We start from the raw sequence: 27,944 nt of genomic DNA on the forward strand, positions 1-27,944 counted from the left end.
TAAATGAAATAACTTATAAAAAAGTATTAAGAAATGCCTGGTATATATTAAGTATTCAAGAAATATTAGCTATTATTTTCAGATACAATATCAATTTCATATTTTTTTCTTCTGGTTCCACTAGCTTGCAGTTTGTGCAACATCTTTCCATTCTAGCAATAAGTTGATTGTTAATAGAAGCTTGTAGAATTGTGAGCTTTCATATTTTTATGTCTTATTTGATATTTTAATAGGAAGTTGAGGAATGTTGCATCAGACCAGTTCCTGAATTTTATTGGAATTTTATGGATAAGTTCTAGAATGGTGATTCATCACTGTAGTTTTGCTCTGAACAAGCAATCAATCATTTCATTTCTATTCATGCCTTCATGCCATTTCCCACTGGCTGCCTTGTCTACCTCATAACTTCCACCTAGTTATGGGACTTTGGAGTAGTAACCTTATTTGAAACATGTCGATACTGGATAAGCTGGTGAAATTCAGAAAGTTGTTCTGTGTGGTTAAAAAGGCCCCCCTCTCAAAACCGAGATCTTTCTAAGCTGTCCAAATGATTAAATAAACTGTCAGATATTGAGTGTGTCAGTGAGGGCTACTCAGGAAGTAGAAACCATACCACTTATTTGAAGAGAGGAAATTTAAATAAATAATTAACTAGGCACAAAGTTGTCAGTCTGGTAACTGGAAGGATAATAAGAGAACTCTGTGGTGTGAAGATAGCAAATCCTGAAAGGGGTTACCATCCCTGCAGCTGAGGAAACAATAGGAAGAGGCTAGAAATACTAATAATTCAAAGCTTAGAGGAAGAGCCCTGTGAAGCTAAAACTTGGACATCTGAGAAAAAGGGGTGCTGCTCAACTAGTGATAGTGCCTCTGAGCTCTAAGGAGGGCCCATCAGGGCTCAGATACAGAGCTCTCACTGGCTGGTTGGTGGTGGTATCTCTGAGTGTGCAGGATAAAGTGGTTCTGCAAGTGCCGGAAAAGCTGCACTGGATTTGGCTTCTGCCCTGGAAAGAAACTGCTGAAAGAATGAAGAAGCATTGCTTCAATTGAAGCAATGCTTAATGGAAACTGCAGCAGGCAGAAAACCCACAAGAAGCAAGTCCCTTCTCTTCTCCAGCCCTGCAGTCTCCCTCTAGTGGCCTCTATTGACAGAGCCTACCAGAATCCCCTGGCAAAACAGAAATGTGATTTGTAGTACACTAGCTCCAGCATCCCAAAGCAAAGAAGAGGAAGGTGGGTTTGGAGCTGAGAGACAATAGACACAGTGTGTCACTCAGATTTCAAAGAAATAGTAGTAATGATTGGTAGCATTCAATGCACCATTACTATGTGCTAGGCATCAAACATTATCATATTTAATTCTCACCAGATCTTCTCACATAGCTAATATTTTTCTTCTTACATTATTGGCAAAGAGATTAGGGAGTACTTACTTAAGGTCACTTACTTAAGGACCTTACTTGCTTAAGGTCACTCATCTAGTAAGAGGCACAGTCAGGAATCATATTCATTCTTTGTAGCTCCAAAGCCTCTACACAGCTCTGACTAGGCCTATAGTGGATGCCATTGATGCTATGGTATCTTCTAACTCTGAGATGTATTTGTGAGTGATTAATGTCTCCTTGTCCAACATTGTTTGATACTGTTTTATTCTCCATAAAATTATTATTTCACAACATTTACCATAGTATGTTAGGCATGTGTTAGGCATGAGTGCTGAGAACTGTGGAGACTGGGCAATTTTCCAATTCATCTGAACTAAACAGATAGTTGAATCAGACAGTACAGAGTTTAAAGAAAAATACATTAATGTGAATTATTTGCTTTGGCCATCTACTTTGTCTTTCAGATTGCCTGGGACAATGCCTAGGTGCCAGTTGACTTTATGCCACATAAGGTCACTGTAATTGTTTGGCAAAATTCCTCCCTCGGGTACCTCATCACCAGAGGTTGACTCTCTTCAGTAGCCTCTCCATTAAGAAAGCAACTTGATTAAACTGACTATACAATTTTGCCATAAATATAAATCTCTGAGTTACAATATGGATCTATGGACCAGGGTAGAAATTGGCAAGTATCAGCCTACTACAGACCTCTACCTCTGAGCTCTCTTTTTAGGTAATAAATTATTACAGTTGAGAATAGACTTGGGACATTGGTCATCTGTCAAGACTTAATATATCCACTGATAACTGCAAAAGATTACTAGCATTTGCACATATTTGGGCATTCTCCATGCAACAATAAATGAACTTTTGTCTTAATTTATATTTATGCCTGATGCTCAAAAAAATAATAAGAATTCTCTGACATAGAGAATTTGATTCAATACAAAATTGCTATTCTGTCATTTGAGATTTTTTCATAATCGAGACTTAGATCCTTAATAATCTTAGCTCCCTAGTTTCCACTCGCACACCCCTACTCTGCCCAGACTCTCAATTATCATTTACCTATAAATAATTCTCCGGTTTTTAAAGACTGGACTGTTACTGCCAGCACTTTAGTTCCTTCCTCCAGCCTTCCAAATTACTGAGGTAAACTCAAGAGTTCTCTAAAACAAAATATTTCCATGAAAAAGAATTTAGAAGAATAATAGTAACTAAAAGAGACAGGTTGTATATACAATAAATTTGTTTGGCATATCCAAACAATACTTTTTGAAAGGGCTTTTACACCATCATATTGATAGCATAAAAACACCATTCCTACATTCTCCAACAGACTTTTATAACTGAAGAAGGAATAAGTACAGTGTAAGGTTATCATAGAGTGTCTCATTCCCTTTAGGTCTTGGGGACAAGGCATGAGCCTTTTTTTTTTTTTTTTTTGTATCTGTATAATAAAAACAATCACTCTCATTTGATGAGTCTTTTACAATTTACAAAATAATTTTAGTTCACATAACCTCACACAACACCCTACAACTCTAGGAGGAAGATATTAATCCATCAAATTACAAATGAAGTTTTAAAGAAACTGAGCCTCAGGTGTACTATTTACCAAGCAAGTATTAAAATGAATTTTTCTGATCTTAAGTTCAGTCCTCTGTTTTCTAAATCACTATAGATTCAGAGATTCTCCTTCTGAGAACTTAGATAGTGAATGTATGAGCTGTTCTGGCACCAACTTCAGAATCCAAAGGTCCTGGCTCCTCTCTTGAGACTTTAATCACCAGGTTCTGCTGCCTCAAAACACCAGGGATATTCTACCAAAGATTCTATAAGCAGGTGGCTGTACTCTGTTTCAATAAATGGTATGTTATTTAAAATTGCCTTTAGATGACCCCTTTGGCATCTTAAAATGTTATTTATTATCATTGGAAGCTGCTGAGATGGACAAATAATGGCTCTTGTTTCTTTCTGGAAAAGATTATTTGAATTTTCTGAAACCTATCTGACCTTGAATACATATTAACATACTTACCATTAACTTCCCTTACTCATGTCCAACCTCTAGAAATGTTAAGAAACCCATCTTCCTAGGAAAAATCAATTTCAAAAGAGAAAAAAAAAATTAAAGAATCAGGATACAGGTTATGGCTGGGAAAATAGGAACGTGCCGTTAAAAGAGTAAGTCCATTGCCAAGGGTCATGGGAGAATTTTGAAACTGCCTGTGTGTTGTGATCATTTTGAATCCTTTTCAAAGCTTTTTGAAAACATTTATAACAGTCAAAAATTTAATCCTGAGCTTTCTGCTATTATGTGAGATTCATAAAATACGTCCTAAGACATATGCATATATTGGGGAATTTACTGCGAAATTTTATGTGAGAGTCTGTATAGTTTGAGGACTTCTGATAAACATCTGGGAGACATTAGTGTAGACCTTACAACTTTGGAGCTACATGCTCACTCGTCTGGTATGAAAATGTCAGGCTAGCCATAGAAATGCATAAGACAAATCATTATCCCATTCTTTCTGAAGATTTATGTCTTGAGCAGATGATAAATTTAATTCTGGTTCTCTAAACCAAAATGACTTATTCATTATTAATTATAATTATATAAATAGAACCCTGTCATGGTAGGTATCATACAGATAATTCCCAGGCCACATTAATATCTATGACCTTCAGGAGGCTGGAGGCTAAGCCACAGTACCCCATCTCTCCCTTTCGTACAGAGCATTCTACTCCCACTTTGGCTTAGCAATACTATCATGTAGTCCTCTAGTGCTGCTTGAGCAAAATATGCTTTAATTGGCTCTACCTATAAAAAAAAAACAAAAACATTATCTTGTTTGAAGAGGTATTTAAAAGGCATATGATGCTGGTCTTCCCACCACTGGACAACCCATTGCCCATGATAAATAATGTTAAATCCCCAAAAATCATAAAATCCAATTAGCTATTCAAGTCCTAAAATGGGATTGCATTAGTCACTTAGTGACCTTTCGACTACTATCAGCACTCAATCACTGACATGGCCTCAGGACCCTGTAGAATGACAAATATTTTACTCTCATCAGCAAACTCATTTTAGGCTCTTCGTCCAAACGGTAGGATTGTTCTCATTCTCTTCCTGTCTATTACACATGCAGCACCTCTGAGCACCGCCCCCTACCCCAGGCTTTTTCATTGAGGGACTCCATCTTTTCTTCACCTAATGATCGGGGAGAGGCAATTAATTGGTTAACATTAAAGGGAAAGCCTTGCCAAAGAACTATCAAAAGCATCGTGAGTAACTTCTGACTGTGCTCCTTTTCACTCTCCTCTTTGGCAGAAACATTAAGCATATAAAAGAGTAGAACATTACCCTAACATTCCAAGAAGGGAGTCAAAATTCACTGTCCGCTAATCCCAAATTCTTAGGATGCCACAGTTAAGAATGAAAACAATTGCCTTGATATTACCTGAAAACTGCAGGCATATTGTATAGTGTTAGAAATGTCTCTGTTAGTACTGGGAGCAAGTGTAAAAAGTTAAATCAAAACAAAAGCAGTGTTTGCTTAAACGCGAAAGATAAGTGCATTAATAATTTGTTTACTTTTTAAGTGATATGATTCCCATCTATATCCATTTCTTATTTCTGAGGAGCTGCCCATCTGGGATATTTTAAAAGACATATGAGGAAAGCATCACCAGGGCAACCAAAAGGGAGGCCTTTCTTGAATGTGCCAAAGATATGCAGGATCAGACAATAAACTAGCCTTCAAGAAGAGCAGTCAAATGAGTGATATAGGATTTGGGTTTGAATTTCATCGTTTAACCTTATTAGACATAGACAATTAACTGGTGATAATAAATTAAGCTAGCCAGTGTGTCCCCAGGTGCGTTCACTAGTGATTACCATGGACAGAGAAGTAAAGAGAGTTCTGCTGATGTAGCTACAACCCTGGGGCTACTTATGGACTATTGTGCATAAGACTACACTTCATAAGACAAAATATACTGCTGGGAAATTTTGCACTGCATTTTAACATACTGTTTCCATAGCTGACATTTCAACATCATGATTGTTTACTCTCCTGGGAGATACTGGCATATTTTGTGAATTTCAGCGGGAGTTGAATTGCTGTTGGGATGTTTCCTGCTTCTCATTTGCTGATTTAGTCTCACCACCTCATTACACGTCTGTGACTTCTTTTCTGAAATCTGTAAGTTTCATCTGCAAGTGAAAAAAATAAAGAGATCAATCCTCTTGGATTTGAGAGACTATAAAACTTTGTCATTTGGCAACACATTCATCTTCATTCTTTCTCTTGGTCTCCCTTGTGTGCAACGTTCTACATTTTTACATAAGTGCTGGGGTGAAGAATGAAATCTGTACCCAAGGAACAAATTGAAGCATCCTGGCCTATGTGGGAATTAAATGAGCTGTTGCTTAAAAAGAACCTACGATGACATCCTCTGGCAGCACATTCTAGTGCTCTGTCACATGGACGGTGAGGACTGCTTTCCTAATGACCTGTGTTAAAAGGAGAGGCGCCATTTCCCCGATATGATTTACTATAGTGTCATAAATTAAATGCAATAGTGTCAGTCCTTCCAGGACCTTAACTGCATAATCTGATTATGATGCTCTTAAATAATTCCTCTCCAGATTATAGCTTTATCTACAAGTGGCTAGAACGGGTCACAAAAGAATTGGAGTTAATATTGTTCACTTGTTAGGGTTATAATTGAAGGTGCCACATTCATCCTAAGACAGACCCCATTGCCACGCAGGGTGTTTTTACGTGTATCTGACCTATATTCATTTGTTCTGACTTTGCACTACGTTAAACAACAGCCAAGGCTGATGATATTGCAGGAAGTGGAAAGGTCAGAGAATGAATTAACTACCAAATTGTCAGTGAGGAGCTTCTCAATTCCTTTGAAAAGAAGGTTCTTGTAGTATCAGGTAGGGCAGAATAGGGCTGGAGGGAATGAAATGTAAATTAATTAAACCTCCCCCTCTCTTTCCTAAGAAAATCTTCCCTGATTCCCCAGACTAGGTCACTCTGGACTGTACTCTCTTTATACTGTTCACTTTAGGTTCATAGAACTTATCATTATAATTATGAATTTACTTGGAATGATTCTTGCCTTTCATTTTTTTTTCAGCAAGTCTCTCCAGGCAGGAAAATGTGATTAAAAGTATGGCTTCTAGAGACTGATTTTGAATTCCATCTTGGTTTCTTACCAGATATGTGATCTTAGTTTCGTCCTCTATAAAATGAGCATGTTAGTAGTTCCTACATCATAAAATTGTTGTAAGGATTAAATGAGTTAATAGTTGTAAGACACTTAAAACACTGACTGGCACATAGTAAGCATTCATCCAATAACTGTTACCTACTATTATTTTTTATTTTATTAATGTATTATTTTATTAATATCCACCTCCCCCTTAAGACTCTGAGCTCCACAGAGACAGATGACATGTCTGTTTTGTTCATTCCCATCACGCTTCCAATATGTATTACAGTGCTTGCCATATCGTAGCAATTCAACAAATATTTTCAACAAATAAAAATATACTTAAAGTATATTGCCTAAAAACCTGAGTTACTCAGAAAGTGAATACAACTTCAGACACCAAAGAATTAAACTGAGACTCTCTGCAACATTACATTAATTTATTGAATGGACTAGCCCTATTCTGTCAAGAAATACTGTATGATAATATTTTAGGAAACATGATTTGATCCACAGATAGCCAATTTTGCAGTAAAGAGCTGCGCCATAATGAGGTTTTAAATAATAGCTAAAATATCTCATCTTTCCAAGACAATAGCCAAAACAGCAGGCTGTTTGAATATGATAATGGTTTCTAATGTTCAGTAAATACAGCCACTTGCCATTATTATGTTCCTTTTAAAGGAAGCCCTTTGCTTGTGTTTAAACAAGAGGGAGGGCTTCCCTGGTGGCGCAGTGGTTGAGAATCTGCCTGCCAATGCAGGGGACACGGGTTCGAGCCCTGGTCTGGGAAGATCCCGCATACCACGGAGCAACTAGGCCAGTGAGCCACAACTACTGAGCCTGCGCGTCTGGAGCCTGTGCTCCGCAACAAGAGAGGCCGCGATAGTGAGAGGCCCGCGCAGTGAAAGGCCCGCGCACTGCGATGAAGAGTGGCCCCCACTTGCCGCAACTAAAGAAAGCCCTCGCACAGAAACGAAGACCCAACACAGCCATAAATAAATAAAATTAAAAAAAGAAAAAGAATAAACAAGAGGGAAAGCTAGAGATAGGGCCACAAAGGAGACAAATGTTTAGACAAAGAAAGTTAGAGACCAAGATAGAGATTAAGATCAAGACAGAGACAGAGCGAGAAATAAAGGCAAAGGGAGCACCATAGAGGCGTGGATGGAGACAGGTAGCAAAGAAGACAGATTTCTATAGATTTAATCACCCCAAAATTATTCTACTGGGACAACTTCTAGGATACGCCTTATTGCTCAAAAAATGAGCTTTTGAAGTTTTTGGTAGAAAGTTCAGTTTTAATATGTGATAGAGAGATATCTTGAGTCAGTCAGCCAATAAACACTATTCAACAATACTCTAGGCCCTGAGGAGATAGTAGGGATCTAGTGTCTGGACCCTCTAGAAACTTTCGTTTTAGTTGTGAGAAAATATTCAACAAATTCATCAACAAATGAATAAGATAATTTGTTTTTTAATAAATTTATTTATTTTTGGCTGCATTGGGTCTTCGTTGCTGCACGCAGGCTTTCTCTAGTTGCTTCCAGCAGGGTCTGCTCTTCGTTGTGGTGCGCATGCTTCTCATTGCAATGGCTTCTCTTGTTGCGGAGCACAGGCTCTAGGCACGCGGCCTTCAGTAGTTGTGGCAGGCAGGCTCAGTAGTTGTGGCACATGGGCTTAGTTACTCCACAGCATGTGGGATCTTCCCAGACCAGAGATCGAACCTGTGTCCCCTGCACTGGCAGGCTGATTCTTAACCACTATGTCACCAGGGAAGTCTCAATAATTTCTGTTATTGAAGAAGATAAAATAATGTTCTGTGAAGAAAATGATAGGAAGGTGATGCAGTGGGGAGGCTGCTCATGTTAGTTAGAAAGCCCAGAAATTTGAGCTGAGGCCTCAGTGTTGAGAAAGAATCAGCCACATGGGGGAACAGTATTCCCACTTTGCATAAAATAAGAAGGAACACCGGATACAAGGTTTGAGTATAAGGGCTTTGAGACCACACGTGTAGAGTGGGGAATTTAGAGAAATAGGCAGAGCCAGATCATTTAGGGCACAGGGTAAAGAGCTTACATTTTGCTTTAGTTGCAGTGGGAAACTATTAAAGTGCTTTAAGCAAAGGAATGATTTTAGATTTTAGATTTTTTTAAAAGATCATTTTGCCTGCTATGTATAGAACTGATTGCTGGACCAGCAGTGGTAGAGGCAGGGAGACTAAATGAGGAGGCTGTCACATTAGAGTAGGTGACAGAAGGGAGGGAGGCATGCTCTAGAAACCATGAGATGGAGACTTCCCTGGTGGCGCAGTGGTTAAGAATCTGCCTGCCAATGCAGGGGACACGGGTTCAATCCCTGGTCCGGGAAGATCCCACGTGCTGTGGAGCAACTAAGCCCATGCGCCACAACTATTGAGCCTGTGCTCTAGAGCCCATGAGCCTGTGTGCCACAACTACTGAAGCCCGCCCACCCTAGAGCCTGTGCTCCGCAACAAGAGAAGCTACTGCAATGAGAAGCCCACGCACCACAATGAAGAGTAGCCCCCGCTCTCCTCAACTGGAGAAAGCCCGTGCATAGAAACAAAGACCCAACACAGCCAAAAATAAATAAATGTATTAAAAAAAAATGGGAGCGCAGATATCTTTAAAAAAAGAAACAGTGAGATGATGAAGGTGATTGAATTTGAGATATATTTTGGAGTGAATGAGACTTACTGATGGATTAATAAGGGATATGAAGACTTGTTAGTTTTTGGTCGGAGCAGTCAGTGTGGATGATGGTACTTGGGGAGGGCTTTCAAGAAAGTGGATTTGGCAGGGGTGGAGTGGGGGTAAGAGGAAAGAACACAATGAATCTCTTTGGACTTGTTAGGTTTCAGATGCCTAACAGGAATCCAAAAAGAGGTATCAAGAAGGCAGTCAAATACACAAGGCCCAGGTTAGAGAATAAAGGGTATACGTGGTACTTAAATTTAGTAGGCTGTAGCGCAGATGAGAAAACAGGAGGCAAGGACAGAGCCAGGGGCATCAAATTTAGAAAAATGATAGACTGATAAACTGGTGAGGTAAGAAGAAAACAAGGGCCATCTATGGAATTGAGAAGCCTAGAAGATGAAGTGTCTCAAGAGGGAGTGAAAAACTGTGTTGTATGGTATTTAGAGGTGAGTCACCTATACAATGAAAATCATCGTTTCACTTCAGTAGTATCTGGTCATTGTCTGCTTCAATGAAAGTTGTGGTGGTGAATTCAAAAGCCTGATTAGGTGAGAAAAATGAAAAATGAGGAATAAGTAATTTTAAGTGTTGATACATCTTCAGACTTGTGCTGCAGAAAAGGAGTAATAGCTAGAATAGTAGCTGGAGTAGGAAAGTGGATGATATTGTGGATATTTGTAAGCTTATGGGAGATCCCAGGGGAGAGAGAGAAACTGCTGAAGCAAATTCCAGAACAAGGTCATTAGGAAGGTAAGAAAGAAGAAAGAAAAAATTACCCATCATTTCTCTAATTGGAAATTGCCAGGACTTCCCTGGTGGTGCAGTGGTTGAGAATCCGCCTGCCAATGCAGGGGACATGGGTTCGAGCCCTGGTCTGGGAAGATCCCACATGCCGCGGAGAAACTAAGCCTGTGCGCCACAATTACTGAGCCTGCACTCTACAGCCCGCGAGCCACAAACACTGAAGCCCGTGTGCCACAACTACTGAAGCCCACGTGCCTAGAGCCCATGCTCCGCAGCAAGAGAAGCCACCACAATGAGAAGCCCGCACACTACAATGAAGAGTAGCTCCCGCTTGCCGCAACTAGGGGAAGCCTGTGCGCAGCAACGAAGACCCCACACAGCCAAAAATAAATTAAAAAAAAAAAAGAAAATTGCCAGACACTACAGGTACCAGTTCTGGACCCACCTTACTTCAGCTTATAACAATCTGCACTTTATTTTCTTGAGGAAGAGTAAGCATCTTCATACTTCCACCATCTACAGTAAGTGGCAAAGTAGACTAACGCAGGGCAAGGAGAGGGGAGAGTTCATACTGTAGTTCAGGTGTCCATGTTCCCCTCTCCCATCCTCCAAGCCAAGTTGTGTCTCTGAACTCAAGTAGAAGCTTAATTACTTTCTCTTTTATGCAAACTCCAAGATACTTTGTTATTCGTAGTAATGATAGGTGTGTTATTTTAAGGTTTGAAATACTGATAAGACTTCTGTCATCTTCCTTTGTCCTCTTCTTTCCCTTAACATAGTTTTTATTTATTGTCATTTCCAGTTACTTTGTTAGAATCCCACTGTAGGTTGGTCACAGAGATTTCAAAGTCATTTCTCCAGTTCTATAATGGTACCTCAGTCTAGATAACAGGTAACTGAAAGGTTGCCTCAGTATTGATACTTTTGTATATTGAATCATGTTTTAAATGCATCACTGTTGAGCATTTAAACAAATTCAATTATGAATAATTTATAAAGCACAATAAATATTTCTCCACAACCGTCTTTAGAGTAAAGAAAATGACTGACACACACTGAGTTTGAGCATATCATGATTCACTTGTATTTCTAAACAGTGCCTGGGGCGAATATGCATTTGAGCAATTCTGTCAATCCTCTTGGCATTCAGGTGCCACTTTTCTGATTGACATCAGAGAAGATTTGTGTCATCTGGAAGGATAGGATTTTATGGGAAAGCAGATAATAATCATTCTTGGCTCTAGAGAGACACCATATTAGTCAAACAGGAAGGACAATGACATAAAAAATAGACACATCTCAGCTAAAGGTCAGACTTCTCCTCCAAATCTAAACTTACATATCACCGTTTATTCATTCAACCCACACTTCTCTGTGAGTCTCTTATTTTCTGGGCAATGAAACTCAGGATTTCACTATATGAGGGAACATCTCTAGTCCCCAAATATTCCAGAGAAGGAGAGAGATGAGTAAACTAATGATTATGCCATGTAATAAATGAGAGGCAAATGCACAAAATATGGTGGGGCTGCAGATAAAAAACAGACAAGTAATACAACTTGAGGATGAAGCAAGAAACAATGTTTAACCAGAGAAAAGAAACCTGAGCACAGCCTTGAAAGATGACTAGGAGTTAGTGATGCAAAAAGAGAGGTAAAGAGTGTTCTGGGCAGAGAAAATGATCCATGGATGTAGAGGCAAGAGAGCTGGGAATTCCAAGGTTTTTGAAGTGGCTTCCAAGATCAAAGGAAACTAAGATATATTTAGACAATTGAATAAACAGTACCACCCCTGTTGTGCTTCAAAGGAGATAAGGATGACGGCTAGAAAACAGAGATGTAACAGTCAGCTCTGATGGATCTTGCATAATCTGGAAAGGGAGGCAAGAAATAAGATATCAGGACTCTCCAGGATCACCCAGGACACAGGCAGAGGGAGAGAGAAAATCATCAACATTGTGAATTTAGCACTTTGAGATGCTGGACTGGGTTACAAAGGCTGGGTTATCAATTCTTTTTTATTCTGGAAACAGTAGAGACCTCTCAAGGTCCCTGATCTCTTTGTGGGTCTATGTTCCCTGGACTGACTTAGAAAACATAATGATGATCTTTGGTGGTTCTTCTCATTTTAAAGCCTAAAGGCCTTTGGTGTGATATGCAAGAGTTTAAAAAAAAAAAATGCCAATAGAGGCTAAATAATGCTAACAGAATGAATATATATGGACAGTAAGTAATTCCAGAAAGAGATCATTCCAGAGTTCATATAGTAAGTTGGATGGAAACCCAGAAAATCCATTTTATTTGATTTAGTTCTTTTTAGCACTAGATATGTTAGCGATTAATGTTTCCCTTTCAAGACATGATGTGATTGTATATGTTTGTCACAGTGGAGAAGAAAAATTAGTGAATTCATAAATCAGTACACTCTTTATACCTCTTTTATAAAAAGCAATTATTTGTGGTTTAAGGACTGCAGAGAGATATTAGAGTGTGCAAGTTTGGGCTGAGCCTGAATCTTTCCTTTAAAATAAAATTAAACACAGGTAGATATATTCATAAATATTAAAAATTTAGTCATATTCACAAAAGACTGTAAGGAAGACAGACCACCTCAATTAAACAAATTATCAACTTTCAAAATAGAACGAGAAAGACCCTTAACTCACTCTTGCACCTTAATACATGGCATTCTGTAAACTGTACAGGAGTTTGAATTAAGTGAGCTTTAAGGTCCCTTATAAACCAAATGATAAAATCATAAGTGCACTAAGTAGCTTTTGGTGGACCTTCAAACAATATTTCTGCCTTATCTGATTATCACTAGGCTTGAATGGATACAGGCAATGATGTGACAAGTGAGTTCACAACAGGGCCAGATGCAATCTAAATCTTAAGTTTGAAAATTAACCAAACAGTTCATTTTTCATTTCATAATAAGTGACAATGCTCACATAGACCATCCTGAATGAACATAGTTCTGTTCATTCAGGATTCATCATTCTGGACCTGAAGTCACCAGAACTGCTTATAGAGGTTTTAAGAGTTTGAAGGCTCTAATTCTACTTTCTCTAATTCATGAGAAAGTACTGCCTCTGTGACCAGAGACTTTGAAACTAAATTCAATATTTCTAATGCCTTCTTATGTTGAACCAGGATTTGAAAGGTACAAAGAATTAACTATGCTAATGTGTGCCTATTAATGCAAGTGAAATAAAATGTATTGCAGCAAAGCTTAATCATAATGAATAGATCACAAGTTTTGAAATAAGGTGGTAAGATGGAAATTTACTTAGATACTATTTAAGGTCATGCTAATACTATTTCTAGTATTAAACTGGTCAGTGTCAGGTAGCAAGCAATGAATGTGAGTCCATCTAATTTTTCAAAATTTTCAAATGAAATAAGAAGCCATTATGCGACTAAATTGATTTTATAGATTTTATGATATTATAAAAATTAATCTGGAATGCTAAACCAGAATATACGAAAGCCATGTTACATCACAATTAGTTGAACCATGGTTTAAATGTACAAAACATGTACTGTATCAATTAAAAAATGGCTTACAGAATCGAGAAAAAAGTTTATGTCAACTGTGGTGTCAGTTAATAGAAATAATCAACATTTAGCTGACTTTTCATTCTTAGTATAATAAAGCAAATTAGTATGTGACATAAGCCATCTCTTAATAATAGTTTCAAGCTGCATTGACATAAAATAATCAAATTTCCATAGGAAATTTAACTTGCATGCTAGACAGTTTTTCTGGTGCACATTTCAACAGTTCCCATTATAAGAAAATATGCTGCAGTTTGTCACTGAGAGAGTGTCTATAACAATAGTTTGAATACTTCAATAAATTTTAATTATCTTATAAATCATCTGCCCTGCTGATACCTGTAAATGTGGAGGTTCGTTCAAATACTACTTAATTTGACGAAAACCTGAGCATGGAAATAGGAACTAAAATCAGTCTTAAACCAACATCTTTATTCCAAAAGTTGTTGAAGTGTAACAAATAATGTTATCCTCTGTAATATGAAGACGAAAAGTTGGCATAGAATTTGAAAATTATATCTAACTTGAACATTCTAGTCTAGAAATGCTTCCTTTACCTCTATCCAGCTTATTGATCCTGCCAACCCCCTACTGTCCAGAAAACAGACATGCAAATGCATCGTGTCCCCTATTGTAACAGTGCTTTCTACTTCATAAATCACTTTCACATGCATATCATCATGTGGTCTCCACAATGTCCTGAGGTAGTTGGTTGACTATTATTATTCTCTTGTCACAGTTAAAGAAGTGGAAGTCAAGTTCCCCAGAACAGTCCTGATATCAAATCCAGTCCACAGTCTCCTTAATATTTGCTTATAAGATGGTCTTGATGTATTTTACTCTTATTTGAGACAAAATAGTGACATGAGAGTTATACTCTTTCTAGCTCAAAGTATATTAAAAAGAGGCTGCAAGGAGTTGATGAAAGTTGGCAAACTGACAAAACAAAAGGGGATAGTAGGTAACCCTACGCCGTGGCAGGAAAGAGAAAAAATATACTTTCGAGAGAGGCTCAAGAGCTCCAGCATTTCCATAAGCTCAGCCCTACTTAGTTCAGTCAACATGGAAAGCAGCTGGCTCCATGGCCCCTGAGCACATCATGGTCCCGCAGTCAGGCACAGTGTCTGGTGCTGACATCAGAATGCTCTGAGTCATGAGGGAAGGATCAATTGTTCCAGCCCAAGTAAGTGGGCTACTTTTGTTAACAACACCAATGATAATAATAAGGCTAACTTTTACCAGATACTTACTACATGTCGGGCATGTGAGGACACCTCCTTAATTGTCAGATCCTGCCTTCTTCTAGCCTCCTCCTCCCTTCCATGTCATCCATGACCTTCACCTGTAAACTTGGTCTTGCCCCAGTACCCAGGGCTTGTCTGAAATTCAGGAAATAAGGGTGTGAAGATATTTGCCTCATAATCTAAAACTGAAAAACCAAATCACCATTCCTTTTAGTCTGGCTCAAACTTTGGGCCCTATTTCTTGTCACTGGTCTGCTGCTTTCTGTCTAAATTAATCCTCAGTTTGTGTCTTGATGCTGATAATAGTATCCTCTAGACTTTAAAGTCCATAAAAGAAAAGACAACTTTGGCCTTACTTGCTACTGTAGTCCCAGTCAGTACCCAATGACTGGCACAAAACAGATACTCAACTATTCATTAAATAAGCTGAATGTATCACCAGTCTAGCCCTTATACTTCAGTTCTCTTAGTATAATATTCCTAACCTCATCAGCAACAGCATCATTATTATAAGCTACCACTTACTGTTTACTGTGTGCTGATGCTTTACGTATATTACGTTATTTAATACTCACAAACTTTGCAAGGTAGGTGGTATCATTTTCATTGCACAGAAAAGTAAAATGAAGCTCCACGAGGCTAAATGATTTTCATAAAGTCTATCACACAGAACTGGTAAATGGCAGAGCCACAATTCAAACAAAGATCTGAGTTACTCCAATAAGAGCCAAAGTGTTCTCGCCTCTGGGCTCCCCTGGGAGTTGCAGTGACCTACTGAACCCCAAACCAAGGTTTTGGACCTTGCTGCCTGCTACTAGTCTTTCCTGATGTCAAAGGGCCACATTTTCAGTGACTCCCTGTCCCGGGTTCACCTTTTCCTACACTGGGCCATTTTGCCTGTACTGACTGCTCTCTTGAGCACCATATGACTACATATCTTTTGTAGCCACATGCTTTTAAACAAAGTCCTCCCCCTCCCAAGTATACTGGTGACAGTTTTAAGCCCCAGAATTTGTACCTGGGCAGGGTATATCTTGTATGCATGGGCTGAGAGGACAGAACTCAGAGAGTGAGTGGCAGCTAAAGGCTTTCAAGATTACCAAAGGTCAGGTGAGAGAAACAAAGTATAACCATCCACAACAAAAAGTAGAAGTGGGTGGAACACAGATGAAAGAGTTGAGTATCGATAATTAGATGGATCTAGAATGGGAAAAAATACGTGATCGAAAGCCCAGCACAGGAAGCTTGAGTGATTGCCACAAGCTGACCTGCTATGCCCCTGACTTCTCTTTCTGGAAATTGGCCTAAGGTGAAAAAGGATTGAGTTGGTTCAAATAGTACCTACTGCATGCATGTGTCTGCTCATTCCTCTGCCTGAAGACATGCATCTCTGTACCCAAGGCCTGACATATAATAGCCTTTCAACCCTTGCTTTGTTGGATGAATCCATCAGCCAATTGTTGAAGACAGTGTATTTGTACCAACACTTCCTCCTAAAACTGAGCCAGTCTACCGGTGTCTGCTCTGTTTCCAGGAGGGAAGACTAGCTTTCCTCAAACTGCTGCAGTGAAATAGACCACACCCAGCATGATTGGCAGGATTATGCCAACTGTACCACGTATCCATAATCCTGCCTTCTGAAGCATTCATTGTATTCTACTACTCTCTTATATATTGCTTCATATATCACTCAAAAATCCTGAGGGATATATCCTAAGATCTTTGTTGACACTCCTATACCTAACAGTCAAACACCATTGTAGATTATAGTTTCGTCCATGAAGTTCAGTAGAATCTAAATGAAAAACTTAAGTGACCTTCTCCAAACTTTCTTATTTTACCAAACACAAAACTCATGTCATTAATTATACCACTGGCTTTCTTTGTTAAATTGTCATTATTGAAGAAACACAAGTCTTGTTTCACAAGAGTTGCTACAAATGGGAGGATGAGGGAAGAAAATGGCTGAGAAGCCGTGTGCACGCTGAGCAGCAGGCTTGGCCTCCCTCACTGGCTCCCGTGTGCCAGCCGCACAGGGCATGTCATGCTAACCCATACCATGACACATCTTAAAAGGGACTTGATTCCATGGGCTTTTAGGATTACTTGCAAATAACTAGAGCTATAAATTTTAATCTACAAATGTCAAGACTCTAATGCACATTTTATTCTTACTAAGTGGAGGGAGCAGTATAGAGTACTGGCCCAAAGCACAGGCTTTCAAGTCTTACAAACTTGGATTTTGGACCCAGGCTCTATTTCTCAGTAGCTGTGCAACCTTGGGGAAATTACTCACTCTTTCTGAGCCTCATTTTTGTCATCTGTTAAAGGAGGCTAATCATCGTAATCCCCTCATGAGGTCATTGTGAGGATAAAATAAGACAATATGCAAAAAGCACTAGGGCCATTGGTAGGTATTAGCTTTTCATTTGTATTATTATTATTATTAGATTACAATTTCTGGGCAGGGACTATGCCTTATGTTTGCCTGAATCCCTAATGCAACCACAAAAACAGTTAATTTATTTAAAAGCCTGGGCTTCTAAAGGAATAAGCTTTAATTTTCAGAAAGAAAAAGACTTCTATATAATATAGGTCAAATGAGCTGTGTGGTAATGAGAAACAGCAAACTTCCTGCAGCCTCCTTGGCTGAGGAGAAGCGATAGCAGTGTAGGAAGTGGTTCTGAGCCCTTTGAACACCTTTAGCAATCAGCAGACTTAGGAATAGAAGGGAATTTCATCTCCATTAAAAGTAGTGGAAATATTATGCTCACTTGAGCTTTCTGAGCTTTGGCCTAGAAGTCAAAACTAAATGGGTTTGCTTGCCCAGGCAAGAGCTGAGAGAATTTCATCTTTTCTCCTCTCTTGAAGCAAACCCAACCTCATTACCTCTTTTCTTCTGTCAGGGAATATCTCAAAGTATCTGACAAGCTCATTGCTGCAATGAATTCTGTTTTTGAAACTTTTACTGATCCCCAAAATAGCTGAATCTGTGCTCTTGGGAAGAACAAAGATTGATGGGGGATCTCCAGCAACTGGTGCCCAAAATTCCTTAACTCGTGATGTCACACTGGAGCTAGTTACCAAAGAAAGAAGTCTTTTGCTTTGGGGATTTTTTATGGGGGGGGGGGGAGTGTGTGCTCTGCTGTGAATATGATGTCTTCCAAATAAATAGCGGCTCCCATCCTGAGATGGAGTTGCTCTTTTCCTGCTAAGGAGTTGGTATAATTGGTATTTGTAAAAGATATTTATTGCAGGGACCATTGGGTGAAAATAGAAAAGAGAAAGGAAAAAGAGCAAGAATAGCAAAGAAAAAAATTGTATTGCAATCACTTTAGCAGGCATGTCCAACACAATGACTTAACTCTAAGAAAACTGTAGCAACTATTACTTACTGGGCCTTCACTCTGGGCCAGTTACTTTCCATGCATTATCACATTCTCACATTTAATTCTCTAAATGAACCTGTAAGGTAGGAGGTAGTATTTTCCTCATTTTAGAGATGAGAAATTTATGACTCAGAGACACTGAGCGACTTGTTGAAAGCCACATGGCTTGTAAATGATGGAGCCAGAAGCTAAGGATAGGTTGCTAGGACTACTAAGTCCTAAGCACAATACTTACTGTCCCACAAAAGGAGAGAAAAGCTTAGCTGACTGAAGACAGTGGTCCAGCCAGAAGGGACAGTTTAGGATTTGAGCAAGAACATTGAAGACACTGCAAAAGGGGAGGGTAAAGAATCAAGCAGAGGGGACTTCCCTGGTGGCACAGTGGTTAAGAACCCACCTGCCAATGCAGGGGACACGGGTTCGAGCGCTGGTCCGGGAAGATCCCACATGCCGCCGGCAACTAAGTCCCTGTGCCACAGCTACTGAGCCTGCACTCTAGTGCCCACAAGCCACAACTACTGAGCCTGCATGCTGCAACTACTGAAGCCTGTGCACCTAGAGCCTGTGCTCCACAACAAGAGAAGCCACCGCAATAAAAAGCCTGCGCGCCGTAACGAAGAGTAGCCCCTGCTCACCGCAACTAGAGAAAGCCCGCATGCAGCAACGAAGACCCAATGCAGCCAAGAATAAATAAATAAATAAAATTTAAAAAAAAAGAATCAAGCAGAGGGAATGTAGAAGCAGGTAGTGGCTCCAACCATTTATCTGGGACTAGGAAGATTGTACCTAGTCAAAGAGGAATGGATGGTCAAAATGAAACTACATTTTTAGTTAAATGTGTATTTTTTTAAAAATCAGTATTTGTGTTTACCTATATATAGTGATTAATCATTTTTATACACATCCCTTATTTTTTCTAAAGTCCCAGTTAGGGAGTGCTATACAGTGCAAATATGTGCATCCACCTACCCTACTAATCATAATTATTACACTTTTCCTGGGATACTCTTTCCCGTTTCCTAGTCTTGCTACACCTTATTAGTTTCATTTACAGTAATTTCCGTAATTTATAATTATATTAAGTGTTTGTCTACTTATCTGTAAATTGTCTATCTCTCACCCACTGTATAGACAACAGGAAATTTTTACAGAGAGTATGGCTCACAGTAGGAGCTTAAAATTAATTTTCTTGATTGAATGAATGCTCAGTCATGGGTTCTATTTCCTGATTGATTAGTAAATGTTCTTTACATTTTGTGACCATTAACTCTGTCAAATATGTTGCAAATATTCTTTTGTTTCTCATGTTTTTATTTTTTTGTTTGTTTGCTTATGAGAGGTGTTTAATGCTGGAAATAAAGCATATTGTAATATTTAGTTTAATGTATTTCTCTTTATCATTGTGATTTCTGACACATTTACCTATATGCTCTAACTTTTAATGATTTGACATTGTACTTTTAACTCTTAAATGGCCTGGAATTTATTTTTAATTTATGGTAGAACTAGGACTTTAAATGATATTTATTTTCCCAAATAATCTATTTTCCAAACTCTTAACTTCATATGTTTCTTCTATATTCCTTTATAATTTTCAGTGTATAGTATTCAATATATTAATATAGTATATTAAATCAATGTACTTCTTAATGTGCCTTAACATCTGTTCTATTTATTTACCTGTTAATCCTTTTGTTAATACTTACCTGTTTTAATTATTATGGTTATATAAAAATTTCATTTTCTGTTGTGTTCTAATATCTCTTAAGGCACAGCCCCTCTATCTTTTTATTTTTCCACATTTTCTTACCCTTCTCGCCTGGTTTTTGTTTCTGTGGAATTTTAATCTTTTACTAGTTGTAAATCCACTGTGCTCCGTAACAGCTAAAGCAATCTTCCCTTACACAATTGAATAAATCTCTGACACTTCTGCAATTCTCTGACACTGGCAACTGCACTGCTGTCTTGGCAACTCCTCTCTCCTTCCAGCTCTGCACTTGACTTGTTGAGATTTCATTCCATGAGTGCATTTCAACATGGCCATTTCCCATCCACACTTCTGGCCCATACTTTTGGGAATGTCAGCCCCCAAATAATGTAGAAGCAGATTATGATGGGAATAAAACCCTAAAACTCAGTGGAGTGGAGAGGCGTGTTATCTTGCTTCGAAATAAAGACTCAATTCAAAGTATCGGAAAATTACATTAGAAAATTCCTTAAGTTAGCGAAAACATAGAAACAACCTAGGTGTCCATCAAAAGATGAGTGGATAAAGCAGATGTGTGATACACACACACACACACACACACACACACACACACACACACACTGGAATATTACTCAGCCATAAAAAAGGATGAAATCTTGCCACTTGTGACAACATGGTTGGGTCTAGAGGGTATTACGTTAAGTGAAGTAAGTCGGACAGAGAAAGACAAGTACCATATGGTTTCACTTATATGTGGAATCTAAAAAACAAAACAAATCAACAAACAAAAACAAAGCAGAAACAGACATAGATAAAGAGAACAAACTGGTGGTTGCCAGAGGTTGGGGTGGAGGTTGGATGAAATAGGTGAAAGAGACTAAGAGATACAAACTACCAGTTATAAAATAAATAACTTATGAGGAAGTATTAGACAGCTTAAGGAATATAGTATTCAATAATACTGTAATAATTTTGAATGGTGACAGATGGTTACCAGACTTATTATGGTGATCATTTCATAATATATTTGAATGTCAAATCACTGTTGCACACCTGAAATTGACATAATGTAGTACATTAACTATACTTCAGTTTTTAAAAATTACCTATTTAATTTGGCATATATGATTTTGTGTATATAACTGTGTACAATAACATGTATTTATTACAATACATAATACCTATATATAATAGTCATAGGTAATAAAGAATACACTCACTTAGGATAATTAGAATTATCAGTACTACTTCATTTTTCTCTCCCCCTACCTCCTCCTGAGCCTGTATATTTTAATTTATATAAATTGAATGCACTTATGAAGCAGTTTTTACTGTCAGCATGTTGAGAGAGGCTTCCTGACTCAAGTTGTTTTGTTATTGGATCTCTGATTTAGGAGATAAACAATGTAGAAAATTTTTTTTAAATACCTTCCTTCAGGCCATGGGTTGTTCTTCTGCAAACAGCAAACTATCTCTCAGACATAGATTTTGATTCTCAGTTTCATTTGATAGGTCTTGTTTAATTTTTGTCCCAGATTTTGATGAAAGTTTTACTATTAGGCTTGAATTTTTTGTTTTAAGTTTTCATATCTGTGTGTGTGTGTGTCATGCACACACACGTACACGCACCTTTCCCTTGATTATTATATGGAGAGAAATTAGGAGATTTTGCTTCTGAGGCTGCCAGATAAATACAATATCACTAGATGTTTCTAAACTATTATTTAATAAATATTTATTTGAAGAATTGTGTTCCTTAAATTCGTGTAAGGATTAACTTCCACATCTAGACTTTCTTACTAGAATTGTTTGTAGGGATGAGTGTGATTATACAGATCACATAATCCACGGGGAGGGGCTTTCATTTTACTCCTCTGTCACTCTCTCATGCCAAATGCATTTGTCTCTCTGGTGCTGAATGCTCAATGTGATTAGCTAATTTTACTTCCCTATTTAGCAAGAGGAGAACATTTTCATCTCTGCCTGCATTAGAACATGATCCTCACATACTGATTTAATGAATCTCTCTGTAGGAAGTGGATAGATGGGCCTTTGTCCCAACTGGGGGCAAAATATTGGGTCGTGCAGCTCTGCTGGAAATGGTTTTCTTCTCAGTCTTTCAGTGACAAGATTATGATCATAGCCCAGGATGGACAAAAGAAAATTCCAGTTGATAAATACTATCTCTGGTTAACTAATAACTGTGTTAGAAGAGATGATTGAGATATGGTCCTTATCCTAAAGGAGCTTCCAGTCTAGTGTGGGAGATAAGCACTTAACCAAATAACTAACTTACGGTATGAAGGGTGCTGTAATAAAGGGATGAACAAAATGACACCCTGACACAGACATGAGACGATTAATTCTGCTTGGGCAACAGTCAGAGGGGCAGTCAAACAAAAACCCAGTTCACCATTGCAGGAAGTCAAAAGGGCAAAAATACTGCGAGGAAAAAAGCTCAGCAGCAGAAACAGTAGTAAGTGGAACGTAAGCTAATTTCTGGAAATCTGCATGCAAGAGTTGAGTTCTGAAGGATGAATATGAATATAGTCAAGTACATTCACAGGTGGAGAATTCAGCGTATCAAATTTGTGTAGATGTGAACATGCTCACTCTGACACAAGAAAAATAATTTGTCTACTATGACCTGTCTTGGGGTACATGTTTGGAGTGTTACAGGTGAAGTTTGAAATTTGTCCTATGGGTGATTCAGAGGTTATGGTGCAGAAGAATGATATGGTCATATTTATGTTTTAGAAAGAAAACTGGCAACAGAATAGGGAACTGAGGCCAAGAAAACAGTTGGGAATAATTTGTTCCTGCCAGCTAAATGTATAGCTTGCCTTCCATTGCTCACTGATTCTGGAAGAGGGTTAAGGCACAGGAGGATATAAAAAGGAAGGAAAGGAAGAAAGTTAAAAGAGGAGGAAAGAAAGAACTCTTTGGAGCAATTTATATTCATCAGTAGTAAGAGTGAGGAAATGAAGCTTCTGGTCCTTTATCTTATATGGCATCCCAAGCCTAGAAACAGGAACTACCTACCTCCTGGTTTTTTGACACCTTTCTCTTTTTGCTTCTTACATCTGACCTTGTCACTAAATTTTAATTTTAAAAAAACCTTTTTTTAAATCACTCTTCCTATCATTACCAACACTGGCTTCCAGTTTAAACCCTTAGCACCTTATCGAAATCCTAGAAGGCTTGTTTTCCCTCTTCCTTTTGAATGCTACCAATAGATGATCCTCCAAAAGCTCTGGTTTTATCATTACAAGTCCTGCTCAAAAGCTTAATTTAGAAGGACAAAAGTCAAGTTATCAAAATAAATTTTAAGACTCCCTCTTCCTTACCATTATGATTACTCTCATTTACTGCCTTTGGTAATAGTTTTTCGCCCATAAATTCCTTTGGAATCCTCACTCCTTATTCTACACATATCAGAATGCTTTTAACCCTTCAAAGAGTTCAAAGTTCAACTCAAACTCTATTTCTTGTTATACACTTTTTGGTAGATAAAGGAAGGCCACACTTCTTTCCTTTTGTACAAGGGCATGAAATTTTACTGCGAAAGCCCTCCTCATGTTATTGACTTGAATGTTTGGCAAGTTCTCAAAAACAGTTCAGTAGTCTAATAGCTCCAAAATGGGACCATATTTAGTCAATTTGGACTGTGTCTATTGTACACTACCTTGTGTAAAGCATTGTGCTAACCATCCTTAGGATGTCAGTGTTAAAGGATAAATATGTCAAATGTCTACTCTCAGAACAATTAACAGATTCATTCATTAGAGGACTATTTCCACTTCATCTATATAATTAATAGTTTGTGATTTTTTCAAATAAGATACTTTTCTTTCATTGAGTTGGTGAGCTCTATAAGTAGATGAAATTGTGGTGGAAGTTACATATATGTGTTTAAATGGCACACATTTCACCCTTCACAGCAAGAATCCAGTCTCAGTAGATACAGAAATGCAATCAAACCTTCAATATTAGACTATGTATTTAATTTTTATAAGTATATTGTTAATTATTCCATATGTATTAGTGTATTTAGCCTGCTGTAACACAGACTGGGTAGCTTGTAAACAACAGAATTTCATTTCTCACAATTCTGGAGGCTAGAAGTTCGAAATCAGGGTCCCAGCATGGTGGCAGACTGCCAGCTTCTCACTGTGTCCTCATATTGTGGAAGGGGTAAGGGAATTCTTTTGAGCCTCTTGGACATTAATCTCATTCATGAGGGTTCTGCCCTCATGACCTAATTACTTCCCAAAGGCCCCATCACCTCATACCATCACATTGGGGATTAGGATTTCAACATATGAATTTTGGGGAACATAAACATTCAAACATAGCACCACATATATTAAATGTGCCTTCTTCAGGGGCTAGAAGTTTGGGAAACTATGATGCATCCTTTTTCCACACCATCCTTAATACAAGCACCTGCACTATTTTAAGATTTTTCTACTAGTAGTTTTAAAGGAAATCAAAAGTCATTTCTTTAAATTATTTCACCTGACAGGAAAATTGAACAAATGAGTTAAGAAGAGGGATAGTTAGAAATGGGATGCCTAAAGGAGACTGTCTGTAGGAAGTAGAGAAGCCTGATAAAAATTTAAGACTAAATGTACAGTTGTGTCACCCCTGACATTTACACCAAGAATCATCTGCCCTCTGGTACTCTGAGCAAAAATTATAAGGAAATCAGTTGTAAGGAATCAATCCCATTAGACAGGAAACATAGCTTTCAAAATTATGGGAATTTTATCCCAGAGGCACTTGAATATCATAGGGAAAAATAAAAGATGAAGCCTCATAAGAAAGCAAAAGTACCCTATATTATAATCTTTGGCCATTACTTTCTAATTCTTCTTTTTCATATCTTTAAATACAGAATCCCCTTCACCTCCAACTGAGTTTAGAAAATTCATTAAGTTCTGATGCTGATGTCACTGTCTCAATCCTGACCATGAACAACTGGTACAATTTTAGCTTGTTGCTGTGCCAGGAAGACTGGAACATCACCGACTTCCTCGTCCTTACCCAGAATAATTCCAAGTTCCACCTGGGCTCTATCATCAACATTACCATCAACCTCTCCTCCACTGAGGACCTCGTGAGCTTCCTGCAGGTCCAGCTTGAGAGCGTTAAGAACAGTACGCCCACAATGGTGATGTTTGGCTGCGACATGGAAAGTATCCGGCGGATTTTCGAAATTACCACCCAGTTTGGGGTAGCAGCCCCTGAGCTTCATTGGGTGCTGGGGGATTCCCAGAATGTTGAGCAACTGAGGACAGAAGGTCTGCCCTTAGGGCTCATTGCTCATGGAAAAACAACACAGTCTGTCTTTGAGTACTATGTACAAGATGCCATGGAACTGGTTGCAAGAGCTGTAGCCACAGCCACCATGATCCAGCCAGAACTTGCTCTCATTCCCAGCACGATGAACTGCATGGATGTGGAAACTGCAAATCTCACTTCAGGACAATATTTATCAAGGTAGGATGCAAGACCTGGTTTACACCCCCAGTCATAGGACTGTGATAGGAAATAAAATCTCCCTATCTATCCCATTTGCAGAAAGCACATGGCATATAGTGGGGAATCCTCAGTCCCACTTTTAAATCCTGGCTTAGTCCCATACTAGCTATGTGTTCTTGGCAAGCTATTTAAAAACTCTGAGCCTCAGTTTTCTCATTAGTAAACTAAGATAATATTAAATAGCTTGATATATTATAATAAAGACACCACAAAATTCTATATGAAAAGTACCTAACACTGCTCAGCTCATAGTAGATGCACAACAAATGTTTCCATCCCTGCTCACTCTTTCCTATATCAAAAGACTTGGACAAATCTCTCTAAATCTATACAGAGAAAAAAATTAGTCACGCTAGAGATAGACTTTTCTCTCTACTCCCAGGCTATGATGAATAAGGCAGAATAGAGAAGTGACTAAAGACATAGACCCTGGAGCCAGACTCTCTATGCTTGAATTTTAGCTTTGCATGACTTGGTCAAGTGATTTAACTTCTCTGAGCCTTAGTTTCCTATGTCCTATACCCATTTATGTAAAAAGATATAACAGTAGATCCTACTATCCATGGAGGAGTTGTGATAGGTAGATGGTAGATGATAGGTAAGTAGATAGATAGATAGAACTAAGAGTTCCACAAGAGTAAAATGTGTATATATATATATATATATATATACTTTTTAAAATTAGCTACCTTTCTTTTCCAGTTCCTCAATCTGGTTCAGAATCTAGAATGAAAAAGCCTGTTTAAGTTAAAGAATAATTCATCCTATAGATATGGTTTTCATGATCCCTGGAAAAAGGAGAAATCCTTAAAGGATATTTTACAGGGGCCTAGATTTTTTTCCTGAAAAGGACCACCTATGGTCAGAGAGGCCAAATCAGAGAATTATTGCTATTTCAGAGATGAAGGCTTAGCTATAGACTGGCCCCATTTTAGGAAGTCCTCTTCGAACAGGGACATCTGACTGTGTTGAGGAGCACAAACCTCATGGTGTCTTGCCTTTTAAAAGACATGAACGTTTGAGGAAAGATCAGAAAGTGCCAAGCATTTTACATTTAATTTCACATGTATGGACTGAGCACCTACTATGCGCAAGGCAACATGCTAAATGCCATATATATGGCAGAGTTTAAGCACAGCCTACACACTCCTTAAAGAATGTTAATAAAATAAAATATCTCAAAAACTCACTTATTAGGAATCTATAAATGATAAAATTAGATGTCCTATCATCAACTGAACTTTCCATTTTTTCCATAATGTATTTGAATTTCCTCAAGATTAAAGTCTATGAAAAAAAAATAAGGTCTATGCATGTTTTATTTTATAGCCACTATCCAGAACTAATCTGGTTTTTTTTTTAATCTTTTTTTTTTTTTGGCTGCATTGGGTCTTCATTGCTGTGCATGGGCTTTCTCTAGTTGTGGCGAGTGGGGGCTGCTCTTTGTTGTGGTGTGCGGGCTTCTCATTGTGATGGCTTCTCTTGTTGCGGAGCACAAGTTCTAGGGTGCGCCGGCTTCATAGTTGTGGCACGCGGGCTCAGTAGTTGTGGCGCACGGGCTCAGTTGCTCCACGGCATGTGGGATCTTCCCAGACCAGGGCTCGAACCCATGTCTCCTGCACTGGCAGGCAGATTCTTAACCACTGCGCCACCAGGGAAGTCCTAATCTACTGTTTTTCAACTAGCACTTCACTGAGGCTCAGGACTTTATCTGGGATAAGAAACATCCTCCTTCATAACAAAAATATAAGCAAAGCCTTTAGTTATAATTTCAAATAGTCATTATTTTGGAAGGACAATCGTAAACAATAGACAGGAAAAACCACTTGTGAAAACTATATTAAATTTTTTAATGTCTTTCTGTCTCATATAAAATGGAGAGCACAAGAAAAATAATTCTGTTTGGATCCTAAAAATGTTTAGAAGCTACAGAAATATTTGTTGACTTGGGTTGTATATACTTTAGGGGTTCATTTTATCAAGATCAAACTGATCTTTCTGGCTCCTCAAAATTTAATTTATGTTAAAGTTATGTGCCTCCTTCTATAAAGATCCCATGGCACTTTGTACATGAAATTATATGATGGTACTTGGTCTATTCCATCATCATTATTTGTCTATGTGTCTGACTTCTGAACTAAAATATAAATTCTATTAAGTGGAGATACTATTGAACTTAGTTTAATGCCTGGCATATAGCAGCTACTTAATAGACATTTATTGAAATTAACATAGAAAGAAAAGGAAATTTTATATTATATTTACATCCTACACCATCTGTTGCTCTAGAAGAATAATGGGTGGTTAACAGATAAATAAAATTTTGTCTAAATTAAAAACAGTTTTTTTAACTTACCTAGATACCATCTGGTTTTCTTTTCCTTTTTTTTTTTTTTGATAGGATGTTAGGTTAGCAGA

The 27,944-nt window shown here is 38.2% G+C and overlaps 1 protein-coding gene across 1 annotated transcript in view; it reads left to right on the plus strand.

Annotated features, from left to right (window-relative positions):
- Window positions 1-27,944, plus strand: part of GRIN3A (glutamate ionotropic receptor NMDA type subunit 3A) — a gene marked incomplete at both ends in the record, with an annotated part of 146,655 nt that overhangs the window by 16,877 nt on the left and 101,834 nt on the right. Inside the window, one exon of the mRNA XM_082843193.1 lies at window positions 24,880-25,484. Coding sequence (XP_082699319.1) covers window positions 24,880-25,484 — 605 coding nt within the window. The remainder of the gene's footprint in view (window positions 1-24,879; window positions 25,485-27,944) is intronic.

The sequence above is a fragment of the Leucopleurus acutus genome (assembly GCF_964270905.1).
Source record: "Leucopleurus acutus genome assembly, chromosome: 7".
Taxonomy (NCBI): Eukaryota; Metazoa; Chordata; class Mammalia; order Artiodactyla; family Delphinidae; genus Leucopleurus; species Leucopleurus acutus.